The sequence below is a fragment of the Drosophila ficusphila genome, unplaced genomic scaffold (assembly GCF_018152265.1).
Source record: "Drosophila ficusphila isolate 14025-0441.05 unplaced genomic scaffold, ASM1815226v1 contig_198, whole genome shotgun sequence".
Classification (NCBI taxonomy): Eukaryota; Metazoa; Arthropoda; class Insecta; order Diptera; family Drosophilidae; genus Drosophila; species Drosophila ficusphila.
This window is the reverse complement of record NW_025064092.1, coordinates 14528445-14550294: the sequence shown is the minus strand read 5'-3', so window position 1 is coordinate 14550294 and position 21850 is coordinate 14528445. Positions and strand designations below refer to the sequence as shown.

General features: G+C 49.6%; 5 protein-coding genes across 5 annotated transcripts in view; 2 read left to right on the top strand and 3 right to left on the bottom strand.

The window, feature by feature from the left end:
- LOC108097108 (cAMP-specific 3',5'-cyclic phosphodiesterase) overlaps positions 1-3221 on the bottom strand; it is a 107115-nt gene extending 103894 nt beyond the window's left edge. Inside the window, exon 1 of the mRNA XM_043207413.1 lies at positions 3103-3221. The gene's annotated coding sequence lies outside the window, so the exon portion shown is untranslated. The remainder of the gene's footprint in view (positions 1-3102) is intronic.
- A 5648-nt stretch (positions 3222-8869) lies between these two features.
- On the bottom strand, positions 8870-9791 carry LOC108097154 (thioredoxin domain-containing protein 17). Its single transcript, XM_017199276.2, is given in 3 exon segments — positions 8870-8995; positions 8998-9153; positions 9222-9791. Coding segments are annotated over 3 exon segments (402 nt in total). The 5' UTR covers positions 9367-9791; the 3' UTR covers positions 8870-8894.
- A 158-nt stretch (positions 9792-9949) lies between these two features.
- On the top strand, positions 9950-11307 carry LOC108097153 (follicle cell protein 3C-1). Its single transcript, XM_017199274.1, has 3 exons — positions 9950-10339; positions 10413-11023; positions 11085-11307. Exons 1-3 carry the CDS (start codon positions 10336-10338, stop codon positions 11268-11270), a joined length of 801 nt encoding a protein of 266 aa, XP_017054763.1. The 5' UTR covers positions 9950-10335; the 3' UTR covers positions 11271-11307.
- Positions 11308-11466: 159 nt separating this feature from the next.
- LOC108097155 (UPF0729 protein GD16342) lies at positions 11467-12179 on the top strand. The gene is made up of 2 exons (XM_017199277.1): positions 11467-11555; positions 11626-12179. The coding sequence occupies exon 2, from the start codon at positions 11672-11674 to the stop codon at positions 11975-11977; it is 306 nt and encodes a 101-aa protein (XP_017054766.1). The 5' UTR covers positions 11467-11555; positions 11626-11671; the 3' UTR covers positions 11978-12179.
- Positions 12180-12515: 336 nt separating this feature from the next.
- Positions 12516-21850, bottom strand: part of LOC108097152 (neurogenic locus Notch protein) — a 34489-nt gene continuing 25154 nt past the window's right edge. The window contains 7 exon segments of the mRNA XM_017199272.2: positions 12516-14084; positions 14145-14600; positions 14668-15013; positions 15070-15486; positions 15489-16342; positions 16345-19657; positions 19659-21328. Coding sequence (XP_017054761.2) covers positions 13738-14084; positions 14145-14600; positions 14668-15013; positions 15070-15486; positions 15489-16342; positions 16345-19657; positions 19659-21328 — 7403 coding nt within the window. The 3' untranslated portion in view covers positions 12516-13737.

Genomic DNA, 21850 nt, shown 5'->3' with positions numbered 1-21850 from the left:
TCACATTTCTTTGAATTTACATTTTGAAGCCAAAATTATTCACAACGGTAGAGAAAAAGCGAATAAAAGCAAAGTTTGGATACTCCACTTAAAAATAATAGAATTTGCATTTTGACTTGTTGATTTTTGGTTTCAGGTCGCCACCTTTGTCTTTAGAGAACGCATGGAGCTTGCTTGCTTCTGGGGGTGCAGAAATTAGCCTGCCACTCAAAGGCTCCCAGGACTATAAGAAATTATAGGATGCCAGCACAAATAAGGAGGAAAACAAGCCTGGAGATAGGCAAAATTCGCTACGAAAAATTCGTCGGGATTCCTGGGAGTTAATACAATTCACATAGGTGGGCAGAAAAACGTTACCCAAAAAAAAAAAACACATATTTCATTAGAACTTTCCAGAAAATATCCTTTCTGAATCACAGTTTTTTATTGTGATTTGTAAGAAATTTTTTTGCTGCGAAATTGAACTATTGAAGTAAACGAAGCGGGTCTTCAAAACATTTTGCAAAGAAGATAGAAACTGTTACATTTAGCTAATATAATGTAATCAGATCAAATAATATAATCAGAAAAATGTAAATTCCAAAACTGGATGAGTGGCAGAGTATAAATCTAGATAAGAATGTCTGCACCTGTGGCATATATGTAAAAGCCCCCTACTACTTTCCATTTCATTATTGCCGACTTAGGACTTGGCAAAATTATGTTTATATACGGACAGATTTATGCTGAGTATGCGTAAAATTAGCTTGGAAAAATTTGGACAGCGACAGCGCTTTTACCACCCTCTTTTCCTTAAATTATCCATAATTTCTCTGGCTTTCTCTGGGTGGTTAAATTTCCGGTTGCCCCCTACATTACCTCAACTTCATCTGCTGCAAAAAAAGCTTAAGCCCTGGGCAAACATACACCGAGAAAAAGGGGGAGAAAGCTTAAAGAAGTCGGCGAAAGTGGAGGGAAAGAGTAAGTGGCTGCCCAAGGTCTTGCGGGTTTTCTTGGCGCTAAGATCTCCAGGAATTTTTCACACACAAACCCTCCTTTCGTTATTTCCATCTCCTTTCCTCTACTATTTCCATCTTTTTTACACTGCCAAGTGGTTATTTTGTACACTCGCTCTTTTGTTTTATTTGTTATACTCGTATATATAAATAGGTGTTTGTCCTGTCGTTGTAGCGATTCCCTTGTAAATCATGAAACATTTTTGGTTTTTGAATAACAAAATAGATTTAGTGATATGTTGGGGTCAAATCAAAATCAAAAGTTTTCGTTGAGTATTATGAAATAATTAGAACATAAACAGTGTTTTGCACACTAAAAGTGCTGCATTTGTTTTACAACTAGCTAGTTCTTGTAATAAAAAACATTGTTGCAAACTCTTTAAGTGCCTTACTCTATCAAATTGAATTCCAGTGGCGCTAAATCATTTCCCATCAACTTTTGCACACACGAACAGCCAGAAAATACTTGAAGACGAATAACCAAGCTGAGTAAAAGATATTGAAAAGTTTTCCAGAAAGTTATTATTACTTTAATTTAGTGTGCAGTTGATGTGAACTGAACGTTCAACTGTTCGGTTTTTTGAGATATATATGGGGAAGGTCTTTTCGAAAGCGAAATTTCTGTATCCACGAAAGCCCCAAAAGCACTTTTAGCCGTTTCGGTTCCATTTTTTTTTATAAAATGTTCCGTCTTTTGCAAAGATAATGCGATCGCTTTTCGCAACACTCTATTTTTTACTTCCCAATATCAGCAGGACAACAAAAAAGTATGATGAGATTAAACGGATTAATATTTTTTGCTTAAATTTTTTCTGGCTTTTCTAAGAAGACTAAATACAATATTTGTATTTATCAGATTAACGATAAGTTTCTAATACATTTTTAGATAATTATAATTTATAATTAATCATAATTTATAATTATATATAAGCTATTAATAAAGGCTATATGGCTATACAACATTTCACTGCGTTCTTTAAATGCCGATGCTTTGATAACAATTTTGCTAATGGGCCAAATTTGTTGCCACCGTAGAAGCGCCAAAGAACTTCCAAGCGAAAGCAGTCATTAAAGGACGTAAAAGGACATGAAAGGAAGACAAGGAAGAATAAAACTATAATGTAGCAAAAACCAAAGACGCCAGTTCCTAAAAACTTTAAGAAAGTGAGCGGAAAATGATACTGGGTAAAGGGAAAACTGCTAAGGAAACGATGCTAGAGTCGCGGTTAGATAACCAGGAGAGCCGACGCGGTTGAAAAGTGCTTATTTTTCTGAACCTGGCTGATACAACACAAAAATGTGATACGAAAGCATTTCAGCTTAAATGGGCCAAAAAGACCCATGTGTCCTGCCTCTTAGTTAATGTGGTAGGCCACGAACCAAAAGTCTGCACAAAAGCGACTCAAACTTGCAATCCTGTTAAGGCCCAGTAGTCTCTAAAAATTATCTCACTGAGTATTTGAGAAACTTAACCGAAATGAGAGAAAATTCGGTGAGTGTGAATCAAAAATCAAAAGTTGTTAACTGAACAGTACTGAAATAAGAACACAACAAATATGACTAAAATTACATTAGAAGTTTGAGTAACAATTTTTTTTTTGTAAATTAATTTACTATGAGAGTCATGCTGTACTTTTTTTTGGTAAATTTTTCTCTGGTTTTCATACAATTGCAAACTTGCTACCAAAAATGTTCTCTTAAATCACAAAACCTGCTCAATGTTGAGGAACAAAGAGGGAAACATCTCTTCAGCCCGGACTACTATTTTCAACGCACGCGCCATTCTCAAGCGGCAGAACGATAAAATTCAATAAAAATAAGGCAGGAAAACGTTTTCCGTCAGCGGTCAGCTTCTGGCCTTTATTTAACAGTAGGAAAACTTAACGCAAACTAGTCCTCAAAAGAAGACTTCAGCCCCAAACCTATTCCGGTTTTCGAGAGAACGGCAATACATATTTTTGACGATATTGTTTTTTTTGTTTTAACTCAATATTCAAACGGAAACGAAGTGCGATATTTTAATTGCTTGGGATTCTGAAACTCGTTGTTTTGCCAGGGGGTTGTGGAGGGTGGGGGTTTGTTGGTGGTGCCAGAGAAGGTCACTTACCTTTGTCTCCACGAATTCTGCTCTGGTTTTCCCTCTCTGCAAAATGCCGCCTATGATTTTTAGATGTTTATTTTGTTTGCATGTTTTTTAGCCTTTATGATTTTAACTTGATTTATATTTACATTTATTCGCGATATTTTATTTATTTATTGGCTTTATTCGTTTTTATACTAAGTTTAAAGACACTTTTTTTATTTGCTTGGTTGTTTGCCTTTATTTTATATAAGTTTTGGCACTTTATGCATTTAACTTTTAACTCAAATCTTAAATATGGTTTTTTTCGTTCGCACACACATAAGCACTAAAAAAAATTGTTTCAACACAAGTTTCATTGCATATTTATATAAATTCCATAGATATTGCAGCAATAAGTTCGCGGTAGTTATTTAATGAATAATATTTATTTTGTGGTTTTGCGAATGACATTCCCGCATGCTGCTACTTCTGCTGCGGCCAAAGAAAACTGCCTTTTCCGCGTTACATTTGTTGTTGTTTGTCCTTCTTTGTTGTTGTCGTTTTTTTTATGTTCTACTGCGATTGTTGTTGTTTCGTCCCTTTTCCGCCTTTTTGCTCTTTTGACAGTTTTGCACGAAAAAACCCTCTTTCTGCGAAAAGGCCGCTATAAAAAGTGCGCAGTCGCCTCTCTTTCACTCGATTTTTACACTCAAAAACTCACCTCAAACCAAAGTTTTGTTATTTTCCAGATGCCGAGTACTCTTTGCCGTTAATCAGCTTCCTTTGGCTTATCGCTTAAATTACGGCTTTTGGTATTTAAGCACAGTAACCGAAAAAAAAAAAAAAAAATAAGAAGTCAAAGACTTTTGGGTGTTATTTTAATTAACCAAAATAATATTTTTCAGCACGCGTTAATCATCAATCAAGCACTTTGTCAACCACAGACTGTAAACAATTGAAATTAATTACTTTTATATAATATATATTGTGTATTCGTATGTGCTGAAACATACACGCCCGCTCAGATAAGTGATCTTATCGGTTGCTTAGACCGCAATTTTACTACAACTATATTCTTTTTTTTATATTATTTGTTTGTAATCTGTTTCCGTTTTTGTTGTTTTCGGTTATAGAAGCCCTGGAGATGATCGCTCAAGCACAACGCGCCGGAATGAACTGAAATCTCACTGAAATTGAATCAAGCCCGCAGCCTCTGAATTTAAAATAGAAAAAATGGAAAAATAGAAAACAGAACTGAAAACTGAACGTCGGAGAGGGACGGTCGATTTTAATCGCACACGCAAAAAAGTCATAATAAAATTGAAACTGAAAATGGGAAGCAAAAACATCATCAAACGCGAGAGAAAATTAAGCGGAGGAAATAAGAAATCACGAAACAAAACAAATCAGAATTTGGGTTAAACAAAAATGATCACATATTTTTTTAATAGCACTTTGGATCCCAATAAGTTTATGTTTTTCCTTTAAAGCATTTTTTTCTATTAACTGGAAAATTTTATAAGCAAAAAAAAAACACATTTAATTACTTAAGCAAAACATTGGCATCAAGGGCTGGCTGTACGAAATCTGACAATAAATTTGTGAATAAATTTTAAAAGTCAATAAATAACACATAGATATTGGGATAGTCCAAGTTTATTGATCGGCCGCCAACCAAAAAGCTCTAACTAGTTCGCAAACACACTTCATCAGATAATTATTTACTAAAATATACTGCGTTAGAGAGATGTCTTTTCGTTTTTGCAGATTTACGAGGGCAAATCTTTTTAAATGTAAAATATTTAAGCAATAATTTTAAAATCAGCCATGATGTACTATAACATTGCCAATGTCTGCAAAGCCACAAATAGATTCTTATCAGGTCCATTAGCAGATAAAATCAACCAGATAACTGCTCATCTAATGATCATTATAGAACATTATAAAACTTGTTTAGATAACTTTATCACAGCTGCCTAAATGATAAGATATCTCCCAGATCGAGTACGATCTCTAGGAATCTTTTAATTGCAATACGGGTTCGATTTTTTTTCCTAAATTCAATTCAGACGCAAATATAGTGCGTAATGTTGTTGTTTTTGTTCTGGTTGTTTAATGAAGATGACAATCACGATCACGATCACGATCTTTTTCTTATTTGATTTTATTGCGGAATAAAAAAATATTTGTTTATGGCTGCCACTTGGCTCGCCGTCATTATTGTTATTACTATTATTATATTAATGGTTATTGTCATTACTATTGACATTACTTATTGTTATTGTTATAAATCGAAATAACCGAGGGAAAGGTGCTCGGCTAAAAGTGGGAGGAGAAATAAAAAAAGGGAAATACTCGTAGGATAAAAAATAGACCACCACAATAAATACCATTCAAAAAAACGCCTATTAATTATTTATTTCTGTTTACATTAAAAAACCGTAAAAAAATAAATAAATAAAAAAACAATATATTTACTTTTGTTTGGTTGTAGAAAAAGTTTTTCCTCTATCTAATCAATTGATTTAACATATTATCAACATGCTATCAGACTGTCATTAAGGGGTATTAACCGAAATGCTATAAAGTGATAAATAAACAAATTCAAGTAAATATTTTGCTCTTGTTTGTTTTGTTCTTATGTTCAAAAACTTAGTAGACTGATACCAAAAATTGTTTTAAGTTTTTGTTAATAATTTTATAAAAATAAATACGAAAATAATAATTATGACCACTTTCCCAAAGCGCAGTCGGGAAAATACGGTGCACTTTTGTAGCCATTGACGTTGTTAACGATTTTCAAATACCGCGCGGCAGCTGATACCGCCTTCTGAGGCTTCTTACTTAATGTCGTCAGTAGCAACGTTGCCAGCAAAAGAATATTGTTATTTCTGTTTGTTTGACCCTCGCTTTGTACGGGTTTCGTTTAGGTTTTTGTTTGCCCCCAAACGCTCTATCAGTTGGAAGTTCTGCAAATTCTGATAAGAAGTACTCTACCCCACACCACCCTTTTTCCAGATAGTGCACGTTGATTTACCGGAATCGGAAATCGGTCAGTAAACGGCTGGGTGCTTACCACATGGCTCATTACCAAATTGAAGCAAGCACCGCGGCGAAGGCACCAGTAATTGTACGTTCAAAATTTAGAACATATAATAGGAAGGTCGTTTATGTTTAACTGAAACAAAAACAATGCGAGTACAAAAATATTTGACATTATGGATTATGGCATCTCCATCCATAAGGGTTTTATATCTTGTTTCTAATTTAATTTCACAATAAATTATCTCTGCCTTCCACTGTTCCCCCACAAAACACACTTCAACCCGAGTGTGACATTTGATTGGATTTTTGGATATAATTCATTTTAAAAATCTGTTTCTTATTTTTGGTTCGATTTGCTAATAAGAATTTAGTATATATAGACAGATATATATATGTATATATATATATTTATATGCAATGCTCTGCGCAACACGTATAAAATATGTGCACACAGCCACATGTATCGGCTATACCTATCATCATCATAGATATAATTTGCACATATTGATATATGCGCTACTCGTTGGTTGTTGCTGTTCCTACCGACTAAATGCGTCAATTAAATATAAAAAGTATTATTAAAAAAAAAAATAAGGAAAAGTGTGAGAAAGATACAGATTGAAAGATTATCACCTCCACATTGGAATTATAAATAAAATGGCATTATGAATTGAACGAGTTGCAGGTGCATACAAAAGGCAAAAAAATACATATTTAAATTTTTGCGTTGAAAGATTTAGAGGCCAAAAAACCGTAGTATTTTAAAAACTATTTTTCCAAGGTCTATACAAATACATAAATACGATATGCATTTACTTGCCTATTCTGCAAATGTTTAAATTATTTGCAATTCGCTTTTCGGATTTTTATGACATTTTTTAATGACATTTTGCTGAAATCGGGTGGGCAAAGGGGCTTTTTATAAAGAAGGTGCCGGGGAATCGGCTGTCTAGCTTGTTACGTGCCTCATTAAGAATGTTCGGTTTTTAATTGACAGAAAAACAAAATCCGCACAGGACTGAGACACGCAGAATTAGTTTCTGTTTATTAAAAATTTCCAATGTTTTTGACTGCTTATTAAATTAAATTTTTCGCCACAATAAATATGCCAGGGTCTAGCAATGGAAAAGTATATATTTCTGTTTTGTATAGATACATTTTCTGAAGAGCTGCGTCTTTAGAAAACATGAATAAATCGGTATACAAAATTAATACAAAAAATTAACCAAAAAAAAATACAAATAATCAATAATAAATGACCGTTTCAAAGTCAAACTTCAACCAGAAATTTCTTATACGATCGCTTTAGGAAAGCTAATATCACATGTTATATTTGCAGTCTTGCCTATAATATTTCACTTTCGTCCCGTTTGATCCGAGGTAAATTCATGAATTATTATTTTTTGTTTTTGTTTACCCATTCTCTGATACTTGCTCAAATTATTTCGTCGTCTTCGCGTTTTTATTAGCACCAATCTGCCAAGTGGATCGCAAAATACTGCGCTTTATGCTACCGCTAGCGCCCCTGCCATTTCATCCTAATTTTATTTAATAATTCTTCCACATTTGAGAACCAAACAAAAAGCGTGAGCAACAGTGTTGCCACACAGAAAAGTTTTCCTTACTTCCAGGGCTTAATGGCTATAGCTACCATTTTTACAATTGGTTTGTATTACTTTCAGACATATTTGTTTTCCAGCCAATCTCGAATTGGATGGCTTTAACTGCGTTGTTTTTCTGTTTTGTTCTTCGGTTAATATGCCATCAGAGCCAAACGAACCGAAGCAACAGGGTCCTTTGCTAAGACCTGCAATTTCTTCGCCCATGAGTTTAGCAACACTTATCAGTACACTTAGTTTAACTGTGCGAGCGTGTGTTTCCCGACAAACTCCAAACTACGTGTTTCAAACCATCGTCCTTGTATAACCGTTACCTCCTTTTAAATGTTTTTTTCGTTTTCTTCGTTCTGTTTCGACTTTGCCAGAGCACTTGCAAAAAACTTAAATGGCAAATCGCGGCACTTGCGAGCGAGCGAGATGGCGAGTCACCGCGCGTGTTTACCGTTAGGCCGAGTGCCGGTTCCCGTTGTCGCGCGTTTTCCGACCGCCAAGCGACGCGTCCACTGCAAACTAAGAGGAAATGAAGGGAAACTCGATGGAAAACATCGATGGAAAACCACGACCGAGCTTGCTTTCCACCTCGCGACCAAGAAAAACACGGTTGAAGCCTCCGGTCGGCCTGTTTTCACCACACTGTTGGACGCCACGCTTTTTCACCAACCAGCCACAAAAGCATTGCCTCCACAAATGATGGTATCGATGTTTGAAATTGTTTGACTTATCGATCCATCGATTCTTAGCAAAACTTCTATCCGATACACCCTCCTTACTTAGCGGGTACATCCTCCTAACCCATCAGAAAGTATGCCAATAATTACCTTGTTTTCCCCCCAGAAATGTCAATCTTTGCGGTTGCAGCGATGAGTGTTCCACAGGGGCGGACGCAGGGGGGGTGTCCGGGGGGTCCGGACCCCCCCCAAAATCTCAGACTTTTTCAAATTCCCTTACAGCACACGGCCTTTCAACCATATAAACTAAAAATTTTTTGATCAGACCCCCCCCAAACGAAAAAATTTTTCGACCGGACCCCCCCAAAATTTTTTTCTGCATCCGCCTCTGGTGTTCCACAACTTCGAACGGGAGGGCGGGGAGAAACATCTCCATCTCTCCGTCTGACCCACCTCCCCTAAAAAGAAAGAGCGGCTCCGTCTTGTGATGCGACACAGAGGCACTTTATTGGGCAACAGCGCTCTTGTGCGGATCGGTCTCCTCGAAGAAGAGCTCCAGCAGGTTCTTTTTGAGCAGCTGGTCCTGGTCCAGGCGCTCCACCCCCGCCAGCGGAGGAGGGCCGGGATGCCGTCCACCGAGTAGGGTGGCTTCCGGAACTCGTTGTCCTTGCCCACCCAGTACTCCCGGCTGCCCACGTCCACCACCAGGATGATGCAGTCGGCGGGGGCGTGCAGGCGGAAGGCGCTCATGATCGTGTCCTCGGCTGCGGAGGAAGCGGGTTAGTGCATTACTGCCTGTGCGTCACGGGGCCTGCAGGGATGGGGGACCTACCAGCGACGCAGTCGGGGCACCAGCTGCGGCCCTGTTTGTCCTTCTCGCCATAGAAGTAGATGTAGATCGGGCTGCGATGGTTCTCGTGCAGCTTCAGCAGGTTCTCCATCTCCTTGAAGCCGCGCGCCGGGACGTATTCGGGCATCTTTCTTGCGGTCTTGCGGTTATCGTGGTTCTTGGGGTTCTCGTGGTTGTTGCGGCTGCGGATCGCAAGTCCAGGTTGATTCCGGAAGATTCGTGATCGCGGCGACTTTTATCACGACCTTATCGCTTTGGATTTCTGGGCTTATCGGCAATCGGAGCAATTCAAGCTCCGGTCTCCCCAATCTCTCTCTCTCTTTCTTCCTCTCACTCTCACTCTTCCTCTTTTGCGCCGTTTTGGAGCCCTGGAAATTACCACCACCGACCGTCTATCGAAACTCTAATTTTTCGGCAACCAAACTTGGGACATTTTGTCTCCAACGAAAATTTCGGCTCGTTTTGTGCCAAAAAAACAATGGATTGTTGGGTTTATCCTTTAAGAAACCTGACTTTAGGTGTCGGGGCTTTTTGGAAAACAAAACAAGCTAAGAGAGCCAACGATCTACCCGTCAAACATTATTATTATAAATTTTATTGGTATTTCAGTTGATGTGGAAGACCCAACCAATTCTGACATTTGAAAAAAGGAATGCGAGTCCGCAGATACTTTGGAATCTTAACAAACAATTCAAGATGGTCACTTCCAAATCATATTTAAGTTTAAGTTACATACATACCTCTGTCCGATTTTTCAAGTCAGCTGTGAGATTTGAATATATGCCTTGATTAAAGATGCTTCATTATTGTAGCATTTCTTTCTTAAACTCCAAAATAGCCCCAAACGCACAATTGGTCGCTGTCGGAAGTTATTTTTAATTTTAAATTTCTGGTACAACTGCCACTGTTGGGAAAAATTCTGCTTAATCAGGGATTGCCCTGACACAGTTTGTCGGTTCTCACAACTTGAACTTCAGGGAAGGTCGCTTAAGTGGAAGAAATGCAAAGGTTCTCCAAAAATGCAACGCAAGTGAAAAATGGCCTATAAAGTAGATGCTGCCCAAGCAGAATCATTCATTCCGCCGGAAGAACCAATATGGGTAAGATCTCGATTGCAAAAAGGTGTACACTCCATGGAATGCGGCCCGATGTGAAACCATCGCTATTTTTCAGCTGCCTTTAGGAACTCCCTACTGCTGGTGACGCTCTTGCTTGCCCTCCACTTGGAGGCCTCGAAGATAGTGTACAAGAAGCCGCTCTACGGGAACAGCAACTCGCTCAAGGAGAAGCGGACGAGAACGAAGAGCGCCAAGCCGGAAAGCCTGCCCACCACCACCGCCGCCGGGGAGGATTGCCCCTCCGCCGTGGAGTTTGTGATTGTGACGACTCCCAGGGGTGATGTTGAGATCAGCTCAGAGGCGGCCAACAACGGCACCAGCACCGCGGAGCCAGCCGTCGAGGATGCCGCTGCGATCTTGGCGGCAGGCTCCTCCAAGTCCGGGGAGCTGAGCACAGTTCCGGTTTCGGTTTCAACTTCGTTTTCCGAGACATCGACAACTGCGAGCAGCCTGGCCAGCACACTTCCCTCGCCGCCGACGCCGGAGTCCTCCTCGGCAGCGCCCCAGCCGGACAACCAGCCGGTTCCCTGCACCTGCGGCGTCTTTCTCTCCTCGCAGATCCCGAACGGCCTGCCCACGAAGCCGCTGATTCACCAGGAACTGGACCGGATGTTCCCCTGCAACGCCATCGGTCGCAAGCAGTGCCAGACGAAATGCCTGGAGGCGGTGAGTACACTGTACAGTATGACCACGACAAACAAACTCACCGCTCGCACATCGCTTCCAGATCGTCCAGCACCTGCCCAACTCCGCGAACATCGTCTGCGCCGCTCTGGGCCACGACTGCCACAAGGAGCGCGCCTACCTGTTCATCAAGAACTGCCACAACCAGTGGGTCAACACCAATCTGCAGGCCGGCAGGGAGTACTGCTGTCGCGGGGGCGTTCCGTACCGGTGCCCCTTGTTGGGCTGAATCTGCCTGCGGGGGTTCAATAAAGAAATTAGACCAATTTATTGTTTGTTTATATTGGGAAATTCGTTCAGGCCTGTGCCCGTGTGACCAGTGTTGGTTGCCGCCTGGGACATAAAAAGCTTAACGATAAATCGACTCACTTCGCTCCAGGTTTCTGTCTCTGCTAACAAGGCTTATTTAGATACAACTCGGTGACCGCTTTGGTCACGATGGGCAGCCCCATTAAATGGGAAAAAATCGTTCAGGAAACAAACAAAGCGACCCTTGACTGTCAACTTCCCTGAGGTAGTAGAGCTGGAAAATCATCGATGTTTACCTATATATATATATGTATATATATATATATGTTTTTCAGAAAAAACACACAGCACAGCGAGACCCTTGTAGGCTTTCGAGGAACCATGGTGTGCGTGCCCTGCTTCATCATTCCACTGCTCCTTTACATCTGGCACAAGTTCGTCCAGCCGATCCTGCTGCGCTACTGGAACCCCTGGGAGAAGAAGGACGCCGAGGGCAACGTGATCAAGAAGGGGCCCGAGTTCCCCTTCGAGTGCAAGGGCGGCGTGTGTCCCTTTGTGCCGGGTGCCGCCAAGAGGGAAGGCACTGCAGAAGGAGGACCCAAGGACCCGGACACCCCGCACTTGGCACCTGCAGCCGGCTCAACGGCGCCAGTGGACGAAGCGCAGAAGGCCAAGAAGGACATTTAGTCGGAGCCCTCCACGAACTATGCCCAACCTGCCCACGGAATCCGCATCTCCGCTTGCCGGCGAGAAAAGCGCACACAACGACACCACCAGGTCGACGTCGTCGTGCTGCGTGGGCGGTTGTTGGATGGGGGCGTGGCCCCGAGGAGCACCTAGAACACTCGACAACTTAGCATAAATTAAACGTACACCCCGACCATACGAATCACCTCTGTTTTTTGTGTTCTGGTGCGGGGGTTAAAGGTTAACTTCGCAAACTGGCTGTGAAAATAAACGGTCCAGTTTTTTCCCAAACTCATTTAAAAAATATCTTAGGGAACCTTTGCCTCAAAATATCCCCACCAGTGTTTCCCAAACTCGTCCGGACCGCAACCCATCTACACGAGAAATTGCAAGATCTATAAGACGATTAGAACCCACCCAAAATCTACCCGCGACCCACACTTAGAGAAATACTGATCTACACAGTAGCAAGAACAGTTCCTTCGAATTAAAAACTCAAATTCGAATTCCCACAAAACGCGGAAGCAAAACACGACGCTTTTAAAATAACTATTAATATTTATTATTTATGTCAGAAAAATCGCATTTACTGTTTCGCTGTTTAGGTTAGGAAAACAAGAATTTTACAATTTACACATTAAAAACTTATGCGAAATACAGACGAAAGAAATTAAAATTAGAGCGAATCGAACAAGAAAGTCGTACTAGCTGACTTTTAGTGTCTTTTTCTACTTTATATTTTTTGAAAATATCTATCCATCCATCAACTTAGATCGAAGGGGTCTTATGTATCTAAAAACTTGGCGTGTTACTGTCTTAATTTCTTGTTGTTTTTGTTTTTGTTTTTGTTTCGGTTTCTTTTTCATTAGCCATTTAATGCTACGTGGTTCTCGCCGGTGATTTTCGTGGGTTCGTGCGTTCGTTCCTTTTGTTTCGACAACTTAAATCGAACAGTTATGAGAATCTTTTTACAGATTAGCTTAGTCAATACGTAATAATACAAAATAGTCATAATAATAATAGTTAAAAAAAAACTTGGTGTAAAAAAAATGTTGGATGCAGAGTACGGCTAACAATTTCGTTTATATAAGCACTTCAGTTTCGGGCCTACGCAACTACGTAACGTACATCTAAATAGAGCGCAGGCCGGGGTAAATGTAGAATTCGGTAAAATCTTAGCCTAGACTTAGGGTCTAGTGAAATAATGGTCGATGGTCGCACGCGCCGACGTGGATCCAGCAGTCCATCAGAATTTGCGCTAAGTTTACGATTACGTTTACGTTTACAGTTACGGTTTACAGTTACGGTTACGGTGATCCTTTTAGCTTTACGTTTAGTTTAGTTGTTTGCGTTTTTGTTTACTTGGAAGCTACGACGACGTTACGACAATAGAATAAAATGCGCCACAAACGAGCTCTTAACGGGTATATCTATGTATATTATGCGATCGGCGCACTGTACAACAAGCGTTAGAATAATTTAAGTTACTACAATTTACGACGCCTCCCCGCCAGAGGAGGATGCGTGTTCGATCTAAAACCTAGGCTTACAGACACTCAAAAAAAAAAAAAGAAGTCGCGAATTCGGAGATTAAGAACTACACTGGAAAGCGCTCAGGCGGAGCCCATCCGCGGACTCTTAAAGAGTCCCTCCTCCCTGTCTTGCGGTGCAAGCAATCCAGCGACGCGATCCGCAATCCGCAGCCCGGACCACGGATCCAGATGCAAGTGCAGATCAAGATAAAGGCGGCCGGAGGGCGGTCAAATGTAGATGGCCTCGGAGCCCTTGTTGGCCTGGTGGCCCCCCGAGATGTAGAGGTTGTTGGCCGCCGGCGACTGGACGCCCTCGCTCCAGTCCGAGTTGCTGCGCGGCGAGGAGGAGGACCAGTGGCCGGGCGACTCCGGCGACGGCGTCGGGTAGCTGTCGAGCGTCTGGACCAGGTGCTGCGGCGTGTGGCCGCCGGAGTGCTGGCTGGGGGGCGTTAGGTACTGGTAGAAGGCCTGCTGGTTGTGCTGCGACGACGGCGACAGCATGTTGGTCGACGGCGAGGAGCCGGACATCGAACTTTGTATCGAGGGCGGATTCATTTGACCCGAGTGAAATGAGTCTGCAGGAGGGAGAAGGCGGGTTAGTCCTAGTCTTCCCTTGGAAGTGCTCCTCAACTCACCCGGAGATCCACAAAATCCATTCAGGTCCAAGCCCGCTGAACCGAACTCGAGGCCTCCGAGTTGCTGCTGCTGCTGTTGCTGCTGGTGTTGCTGCTGCTGCTGCTGATGTTGCTGCTGCTGCTGCTGGTGTTGCTGCTGCTGTTGCTGTTGTTGCTGCTGCTGCTGCTGGGGGGATATCGCCTGCATTATTGCACTGCTTTTCGTGGACTGCGGCGGGGCGAGCATGATGCCCATGTCGCTGCCCGTCGGCGAGATGATGCCCAAGCTGACCGGCGAGTTCTGGGCGCCCCCTCCGCCGACCACGCCCCCGCCTCCGCCGGCGCCGCCCAGCAGGCTGTTCAGGCTGTTGAGGCTGCTGCCGCCGAACTGCTTCTGCTGGGTGGCGTGCCGCATCGCCTGGATGTGCGTGGGGGAGGTGGGCAGGCTGGGTCGCGACTTGGCCGGCGACGGAGAGCCTGGAAGGGAGATTGAGATGGAGGTGGGTTAGTTGGTTACCACAAGAGCTGCAAGGAGGAGACTTACCCAAGTAGGCGTGCGGCGAGAGCGCCAGGCTGCTCTGCACCGAGTGCGGCGGCGACTGGTTCGAGTACGGCGGACTGAGGCCCTGCTCGTGGCCGCTCCCGTTCCCGCCTCCGTTCAGTCCGCCCATGCCGCACAGTCCGCCGGGCAGCACGTTCCGCGGTCCGCCGCCGCCGCTGCTGTTCATGCCGAGTCCCTGTCCCTGACCCTGGTTCTGTCCCTGTCCCTGTCCTTGTCCCTGGCCGCCGAGCAGCTCCTGCTGAAACGGCGAGCCCATCGAGTAGCCGTAGTTGTCCAGCTTGATCATGTCCAGCCCGTTGCTCTGCAGCGACTGCAGCGACTGTGCGTTCTGAAAGAGGAAGAGGTCATCAGTATATATCACCATGACTGGGCTGGAGCACCTACCTTGATGCAGTCCTCATAGCTCGGCGGCTGCTTGGCGCCCGTGCCCGCGCCCGGATTGCCGTTCGCCAGCGGAGCGGCCATCGCGTTCGAGTACATCGAGCTGGTGTCGTAGGGGTTCAGGCCCACTCCCACGCCCACGCCCACCGGGGAGCTGTCCAGCTCGTGGGCCATGGCCACCACGGCCGCCACCGCCGAGTTGGGGGGCGGCGGCGGGCCCACCGCTCCCCCCGGAGTCATCCCCGGGCCGCCGTTCAGTCCGTTGAGGCCAGCGGCCTTTTTTGAGGCCGCGCTCGCCTTCTTGGAGCTCGCCTTGCGCCGCAGGCTGCCCGCCGCGTCCAGGCCGTTGTCCGGAGAGCCCTCGATGAGCTTGGCCTTCTTGGCCGCCTTCTGCTTGGCCGCCTGGCTGCTCTGCTTCCCCCGGCAGCGCCTCCGTTGCCGCTGCTGCCGTTCCCGTTGCCGCCGCCGGCGGAGATGACCGTCGGCTGGGTGATCAGCTGCGGGGGCTGCTGGCCCGGCGGCGAACCGACCATGGCCTGCGGCGCCAGGCTGAGCATCTGCGGGGAGCGCGGCACGTGCTCGTCCAGCAGCCGGACGATGTCGTGGTGGAGGCGCTCGCTGGCGACGTCGCGCGGCAGGCGGTCCATGTGGTCGGTGATCTCGCGGTTGGCGAAGTTGTCGAGCAGCGCCTTGCAGGCCTCGTAGCTGCCCTCGCGGGCGGCGAGGAAGAGCGGCGTCTCGTCCTTGTCGTCCTGGGCGTCGCGGTTGGCGTGGTGCATCAGCAGGATGTTCACCGCCTCCGTGTTGTTCACCGCCGCCGCCCAGTGGAGCGCCGTCTTGCCGGAGTTGTCCGCCGCATTGATGTCCGCGTCGGCGGTGATCAGGTCCTCCACCATGCCCTCGATGGCCAGCCGGGCGGCCAGGATGAGCGGGGTGGTGCCGTCGTGCATGCGCGCGTTCAGATTGGTCGCCCGATTGCGCAGCAGGATCTGGAACACGCCCATCGCGTCGGCGGCCACGGCCGCGTGCAGCGGCGTCCTGCCCGTGTTGTCCTGGCAGTTGGCGTCCGCCCCGGCGTCCAGCAGGCGCTTGGCGGCGTCGGCGCGCGCGAACCTCGCCGCCAGGTGGAGCGACGTCTCGCCCGTCTTGTCCATGGTGGCGTTCAGCTCGGCGCCCTGCGCCAGCAGGTCCGAGATCACCTGGGCGGTGCTGTCCTCGCTGCTCTCCACGTCCTCGCCGGTGTCCAGTCCTCCGCCGCGCACGGCGGCGATCATGAGGGGGTGAGTCCGCAGGGGCCGCGCGCGTCCACGTCGTGCTTGCCGCCGTCCTGGTGCGCCGGCGGCGTCATGATGGCCCGCACGTCGGCCACGTCGAGGTGGGCCTGCGACCAGACGCGCGGGTCCGCCTCCTCGTACTCGCTGACCATCGTGTGGTCGCTGGCGTAGCCGCCGTTGCTGCCCAGTCCCAGTCCGAGTCCCATTCCGAGTCCGGAGGCGGGGTCGCCGCGCTGCCGCTTCGGGAGCGGCATGTCCGACTCGTCGTCCGACCAGTGCGAGTGGGAGTGGGAGCCCGGCTGGCCGAGGCCGACGCCCTGCGCCTGGAGGGCCGCCTGCTTGTTCAGGTTGCGCATCTCCTGGCCGTGGGGGTCGCGCCGGCGGCGGGACATGACCGCGGCGGGAGCGCGGAAGCCCTCGGGGAACCAGGTGACGCCGTGGGCCCGCTTGCGCTGCGTGCTGACCACCATGCCCAGGCAGGCGATCGCCAGGATGACCATGATGATGCCCGCGATCACGTACTTGAAGTTCGCCGCCGGCTCGCCGTCCTCGTAGTCGGGGCTCTGGATGCCGCGGACGCTGTGGATCTGGAAGTCGTTGCGCAGCTGGTGCTTGGCGGCGGTCGCCGCGAGGAACTCGGCCGCCTCGGCGGCGTGCGAGAAGCACTCGGTGCACTTGCGGTTGTCGATCTCCAGGTACACCTGGATGCCCGTCTGGTGGAGCTGCGGCCGCGAGGTGTACAGGATGCGGTTCTTGCGCGCGAAGTCCGTGTCCTCGATCTCGGGCACCGGGACGCGCACGTTGTCCTTCCAGTTGATGATGATGTCATGGCCGAGGGCGTCCTTCTTGAGCCGCACCGTGGTGCGCAGCATGTGGCTCATGTTGCGCAGGAACTGCGCCTGGATCTCCCGGAAGGCCTCCACGTTCATCAGCATCACCACGGACATGGCGCCCTCCGCCAGCACCGGCGACTGGGTCTTGTTCTCGCAGTCCAGCCCGTCCCAGCTGCACTCGGCGTTGTTGCATCCGTAGTCGCAGAAGCCGTCGCCGTAGTGCTTCTGGCAGTAGGCGTCGAAGAGGCTGTCGCAGCTCTTCAGCTTCCGCTCGCAGTCGTGCCCGTCGAAGTGGCAGGCGGCGTTGTTGCACTCCTCGTTGCACTTGCCGTTCTTGAACTTGTTCCAGCACTCGTTCGCCGAGCAGTTCGCCCACGGGTTGATGCCCAGCGAGCAGTCGTTGCCGTCGAAGTTGCACGCGTACGTGTTGCACTCCGCGTCGCACACTCCGTTGCCCCGCTTCTCGCCGCAGCCCCTCTTCTCGCACATCGCCCGCTGCTGCTCCAGGTCGGCCGCGTACCGCTCGCTGCCGCTCGATCCCATCCCGCCGATGATTCCCGCGCCGCCTCCGTTTCCGTTGGCCAGCGAGGAGGAGGACGACGAGGACGAGGCTCCTCCGCCGTTCCAGCCCGGGTAGGCGGCGTCGTAGATGTCGCAGCGCTTGCCGCGCCACTTGCTCGGGCAGAGGCACTCGAAGTCGCCGAGCAGGTCGTCGCAGGCGGCGCCCTGGCCGCACGGATTCGGGGAGCACTCGTCCAGGGTGTCCAGCTCGCAGTGCTCGCCGGCGGTGCCGCGCGGACACTCGCAGCGGTAGCCGAAGCCCTCGTCGGCCACGAGGCAGCTGCCGACGCGGCAGGGGCTCGAGTCGCAGTCCTCGCCGCTCAGCTCGCAGTTCTTGCCGTAGAAGCCGCTGCTGCAGATGCAGTGGTGGCCGCTCTGGCGCAGGCTGCAGTGGCCGCCGTTCTGGCAGGGGCTCTGCGCGCAGAAGTCCACCTTGTGCTCGCAGTGGCGGCCCATGTGGCCCGGCCGGCAGTTGCAGTGGTAGTTGTTCACCAGCTGGACGCAGTCCAGGGTGCCCGCGTTGGAGCACGGGTTGCTCAGGCACTCGTTGATGTCGCCCTCGCAGCGGGCGCCCACGAATCCGGGCTGGCAGACGCACTCGAAGCCGCCGACGCGGTCGATGCAGCTGCCGTTGTTGTGGCAGGCGCCCGGCTTGCAGTCGTCCTTGTTGATCTCGCAGATGATGCCGACGGTGCCGGGCGGGCAGCTGCAGCTGAAGTTCATCACGCGGTCGTGGCAGGTGCCGCCGTTCTGGCACGGATTAGGGGCGCAGTCGTCGATGTTCAGCTCGCAGTTCTGGCCCTGGAAGCCGCGCGGGCAGCTGCACTCGTAGGCGCCGACCAGGTCACGGCAGGTGCCGCCGTTCTGGCACGGCTGCGACTGGCACTCGTCGATCTCCTGCTGGCAGTAGCTGCCCGCGTAGCCCTGGGCGCAGTAGCAGACGTGGCTGTTGCCGTAGTCCTTGCACGTCCCGTTGTTGCACAGCTGCCGCAGGCTGAGCCCCTTGCGGTCGGCCGCGTCCTGGCAGGAGATGGTCTGCACGTCGCACAGCTTGCCCGTCCACCCGGCGGAGCACTTGCAGCTGAACTGGTGCTTCGCCTGGCTGCAGGTCGCCCCGTTCTCGCAGGGGGACTGGCCGCACCAGTCGACGTACTCGCCGCACTGCTTGCCGGTGAACCCGCTGGGGCAGTGGCAGGTGTACTCGTCGCGCTGCTCGTGGCACGTCGCCCCGTTGAGGCAGGGACTCGAGTCGCACTTGTTCAGCTTGTACTGGCAGTTGGCGCCGGAGAAGCCCGCCGGGCAGCTGCAGTTGTACCCGTTGATCCCGTCCACGCAGGAGCCGCCGTTCAGGCAGGAGCTCTCCGTGCAGTCCTCGTCGTTCGTCTGGCAGTTGATGCCCGAGAAGCCGAGCGGGCAGGTGCAGGTGTAGCTGTTCACGTACTGGCTGCACGTGGCCCCGTTCTGGCAGGGCTGGCTCAGGCACTCGTTGATGTCCGTCTCGCAGTGCTTGCCGTCGAAGCCGTCCACGCAGAGGCAGCTGTAGTCGCCGATCCCGTCCAGGCAGGTGCCCCCGTTCTGGCAGGGGAACGAGGCGCAGTCGTCCGTGTTCACTGCGCAGTCGCGCCCCTCGTAGCCCTTGGTGCAGAGGCAGCGGTACGAGCCGGGCACGTTCAGGCAGCTGGCCCCGTTGCGGCACGGAGCGCTCAGGGAGCACTCGTCGATGTCCTCGTCGCAGTAGCGGCCCGTGTAGCCCAGCTTGCAGGTGCAGGAGAAGTCGAGGAAGTTGGCGCTCGGCGTGCACTTGGCCTCGTTCTTGCAGCGGCTGCTGGCGCAGGGGTCCATCTTGCTCTCGCAGTCGCGGCCGGTGAAGGGCACCTTGCAGACGCACTTGTAGCCGTTGACCTTGTCGATGCAGGTGCCCCCCGTTGCCGCACGGATTGGCCACGCAGTCGTCGATGTTCGTCTCGCACTTGTGGCCGGTGTAGCCGGGCATGCACTGGCAGCTGAAGGCGTTCAGCTTGTCGTAGCAGGTGCCGCCGTGCTGGCAGGGATTGCTGCTGCACTCGTCGATGTCCAGCTCGCAGCGCTTGCCCGCGTAGCCCGGCGGGCAGTGGCAGATGAACTCGTTGATGCCGTCCTCGCAGCGGCCGGCGTTCACGCACGGGTTCGAGGCGCACTCGTCCACGTCGCTGAGGCAGTGGGCGTCGTAGAAGCCGCGCGGGCACTCGCACTTGTACCCGTTCACCTGGTCGATGCAGACGCCGTTGTTCGCGCACGGGCTGCTCACGCACTCGTCCACGTTCTTCTCGCAGTGCTGGCCGGTGAAGCCCGGCACGCACTGGCACTTGTACGAGTTGATGCCGTCGATGCAGGTGGCCCCGTTGTTGCACGGGTTGCTGTGGCACTCGTTCACGTTCACCTCGCAGTTCTTGCCGCTGGTCCCCGCCTGGCACTGGCAGTAGTAGCTGCCCACCCGGTCCTGGCAGTGGCCGTCGAACTGGCACGGGTTCGACTCGCACTCGTTGATCTGCTTCTGGCAGATGTAGCCCGTGTAGCCGGGGTCGCACAGGCACTTGAAGCTGTTCACGTCGTCGATGCACTTGCCCCGGTGGCACGGGTTCGAGTCGCAGTCGTTGATGTTGATCTCGCAGCTGGTGCCCGTGTAGCCCGGCGGGCACTCGCAGCTGTAGCCGGCGATCGAGTCGTGGCAGATGCCCCGGTTGCGGCACGGCTGCGACTGGCAGTCGTCGATGTTGATCTGGCAGCGGGCGCCGGTGAAGCCCAGCGCACAGCTGCACTTAAAGCCGTTGATCTTGTCGTGGCAGGTGCCGTCGTTCAAGCACGGGTTCGACTGGCACTCGTCGATGTCGATCTCGCACTGGGTGCCGGTGAAGCCCGGCATGCAGACGCACCGGAAGGTGCCCGGGTCGTCCAGGCAGCTGCCCTCGTTCTGGCACGGGTGCGACTCGCACTCGTTGATGTTCGTCTCGCAGCGCGGCCCCGTGAATCCCTGCGAGCAGTTGCAGCGGTAGCTGCCCGGCGTGTTCACGCAGACGCCGTTGTGCTCGCACGGCGATCCCTGGTCGCACTCGTCGATGTCCTCGGAGCAGTCGACGCCCTTGTAGCCGGTCGCGCACGAGCAGGCGTACGAGCCGTTGATGGGGCTCGTGTCGCATATCGCGTCCGCGTGGCACGGGTTCGAGGTGCACGCGTCGTCCAGGTGGCACAGCAGCCCCGTCTTGCCCTTGGTGCACTGGCAGTAGAAGCTGCCGACGCCGTCGATGCACGTCGCTCCGTAGAAGCAGGCCGCCTGCTTGCAGTCGTCCGTGTTGTTGCTGCAGTCCAGGCCCGCCCAACCGTTCACGCAGATGCAGCTGTACGAGCCGTGGGTGTTCGTGCAGGTCGCCCCGTTCTGGCACACCGGGTGCTCCCGCTGCGCGCACTCGTCCACGTCCTCCTGGCAGAACTTGCCGGTGAAGTTCGGTGGGCAGCGGCAGCTGTATTCCGAGATCCCGTCCACGCAGGTGCCGCCATTCTGGCACTTGTGTCCCAGGCAGTCGTCCAGGTTCTGTTCGCAGTTCTTGCCCTCGAAGCCTGCAATGGTCAAGAAATCGTCGTTGTAAGGACATGGATTACCAATTTACTTAACAACTAAAAGGTATTACTGAGGGGGCAATTAGTTTAACAGCGCCGGGACCCATTTTTGTTGGTTGGTATCAGAAAGTTTGTTTTGGTTGCAGAGCAATCGCTGGCAGTGTTGGTCAACAACTCAATTGCATCACAGGAGACATCGATTTCTAGCTATCGATAGCTCTGCCGCAAAACTTTTGAATCAGTGTGACCGTAGCGGGACGACGTGAAAATTACCTCAGTGGACCCTCATTAAAAACGGTTGATACATTTTGTATATCAGAAAACTTTAAAATATGAATAAAGAAATCGTTAACCATCAGACCCTTATAAAACATAATAACCATATTATGAAATAAAACCCTATATTTTATTTGTGTATTTTTATTGAGTTTGTAATATTATTTTTGAATAACTGGATTCAATAATTTGATTGCATATTTATAGGAACCAAATTACTCTTTTGCTTGTCGTGTAAATCACATA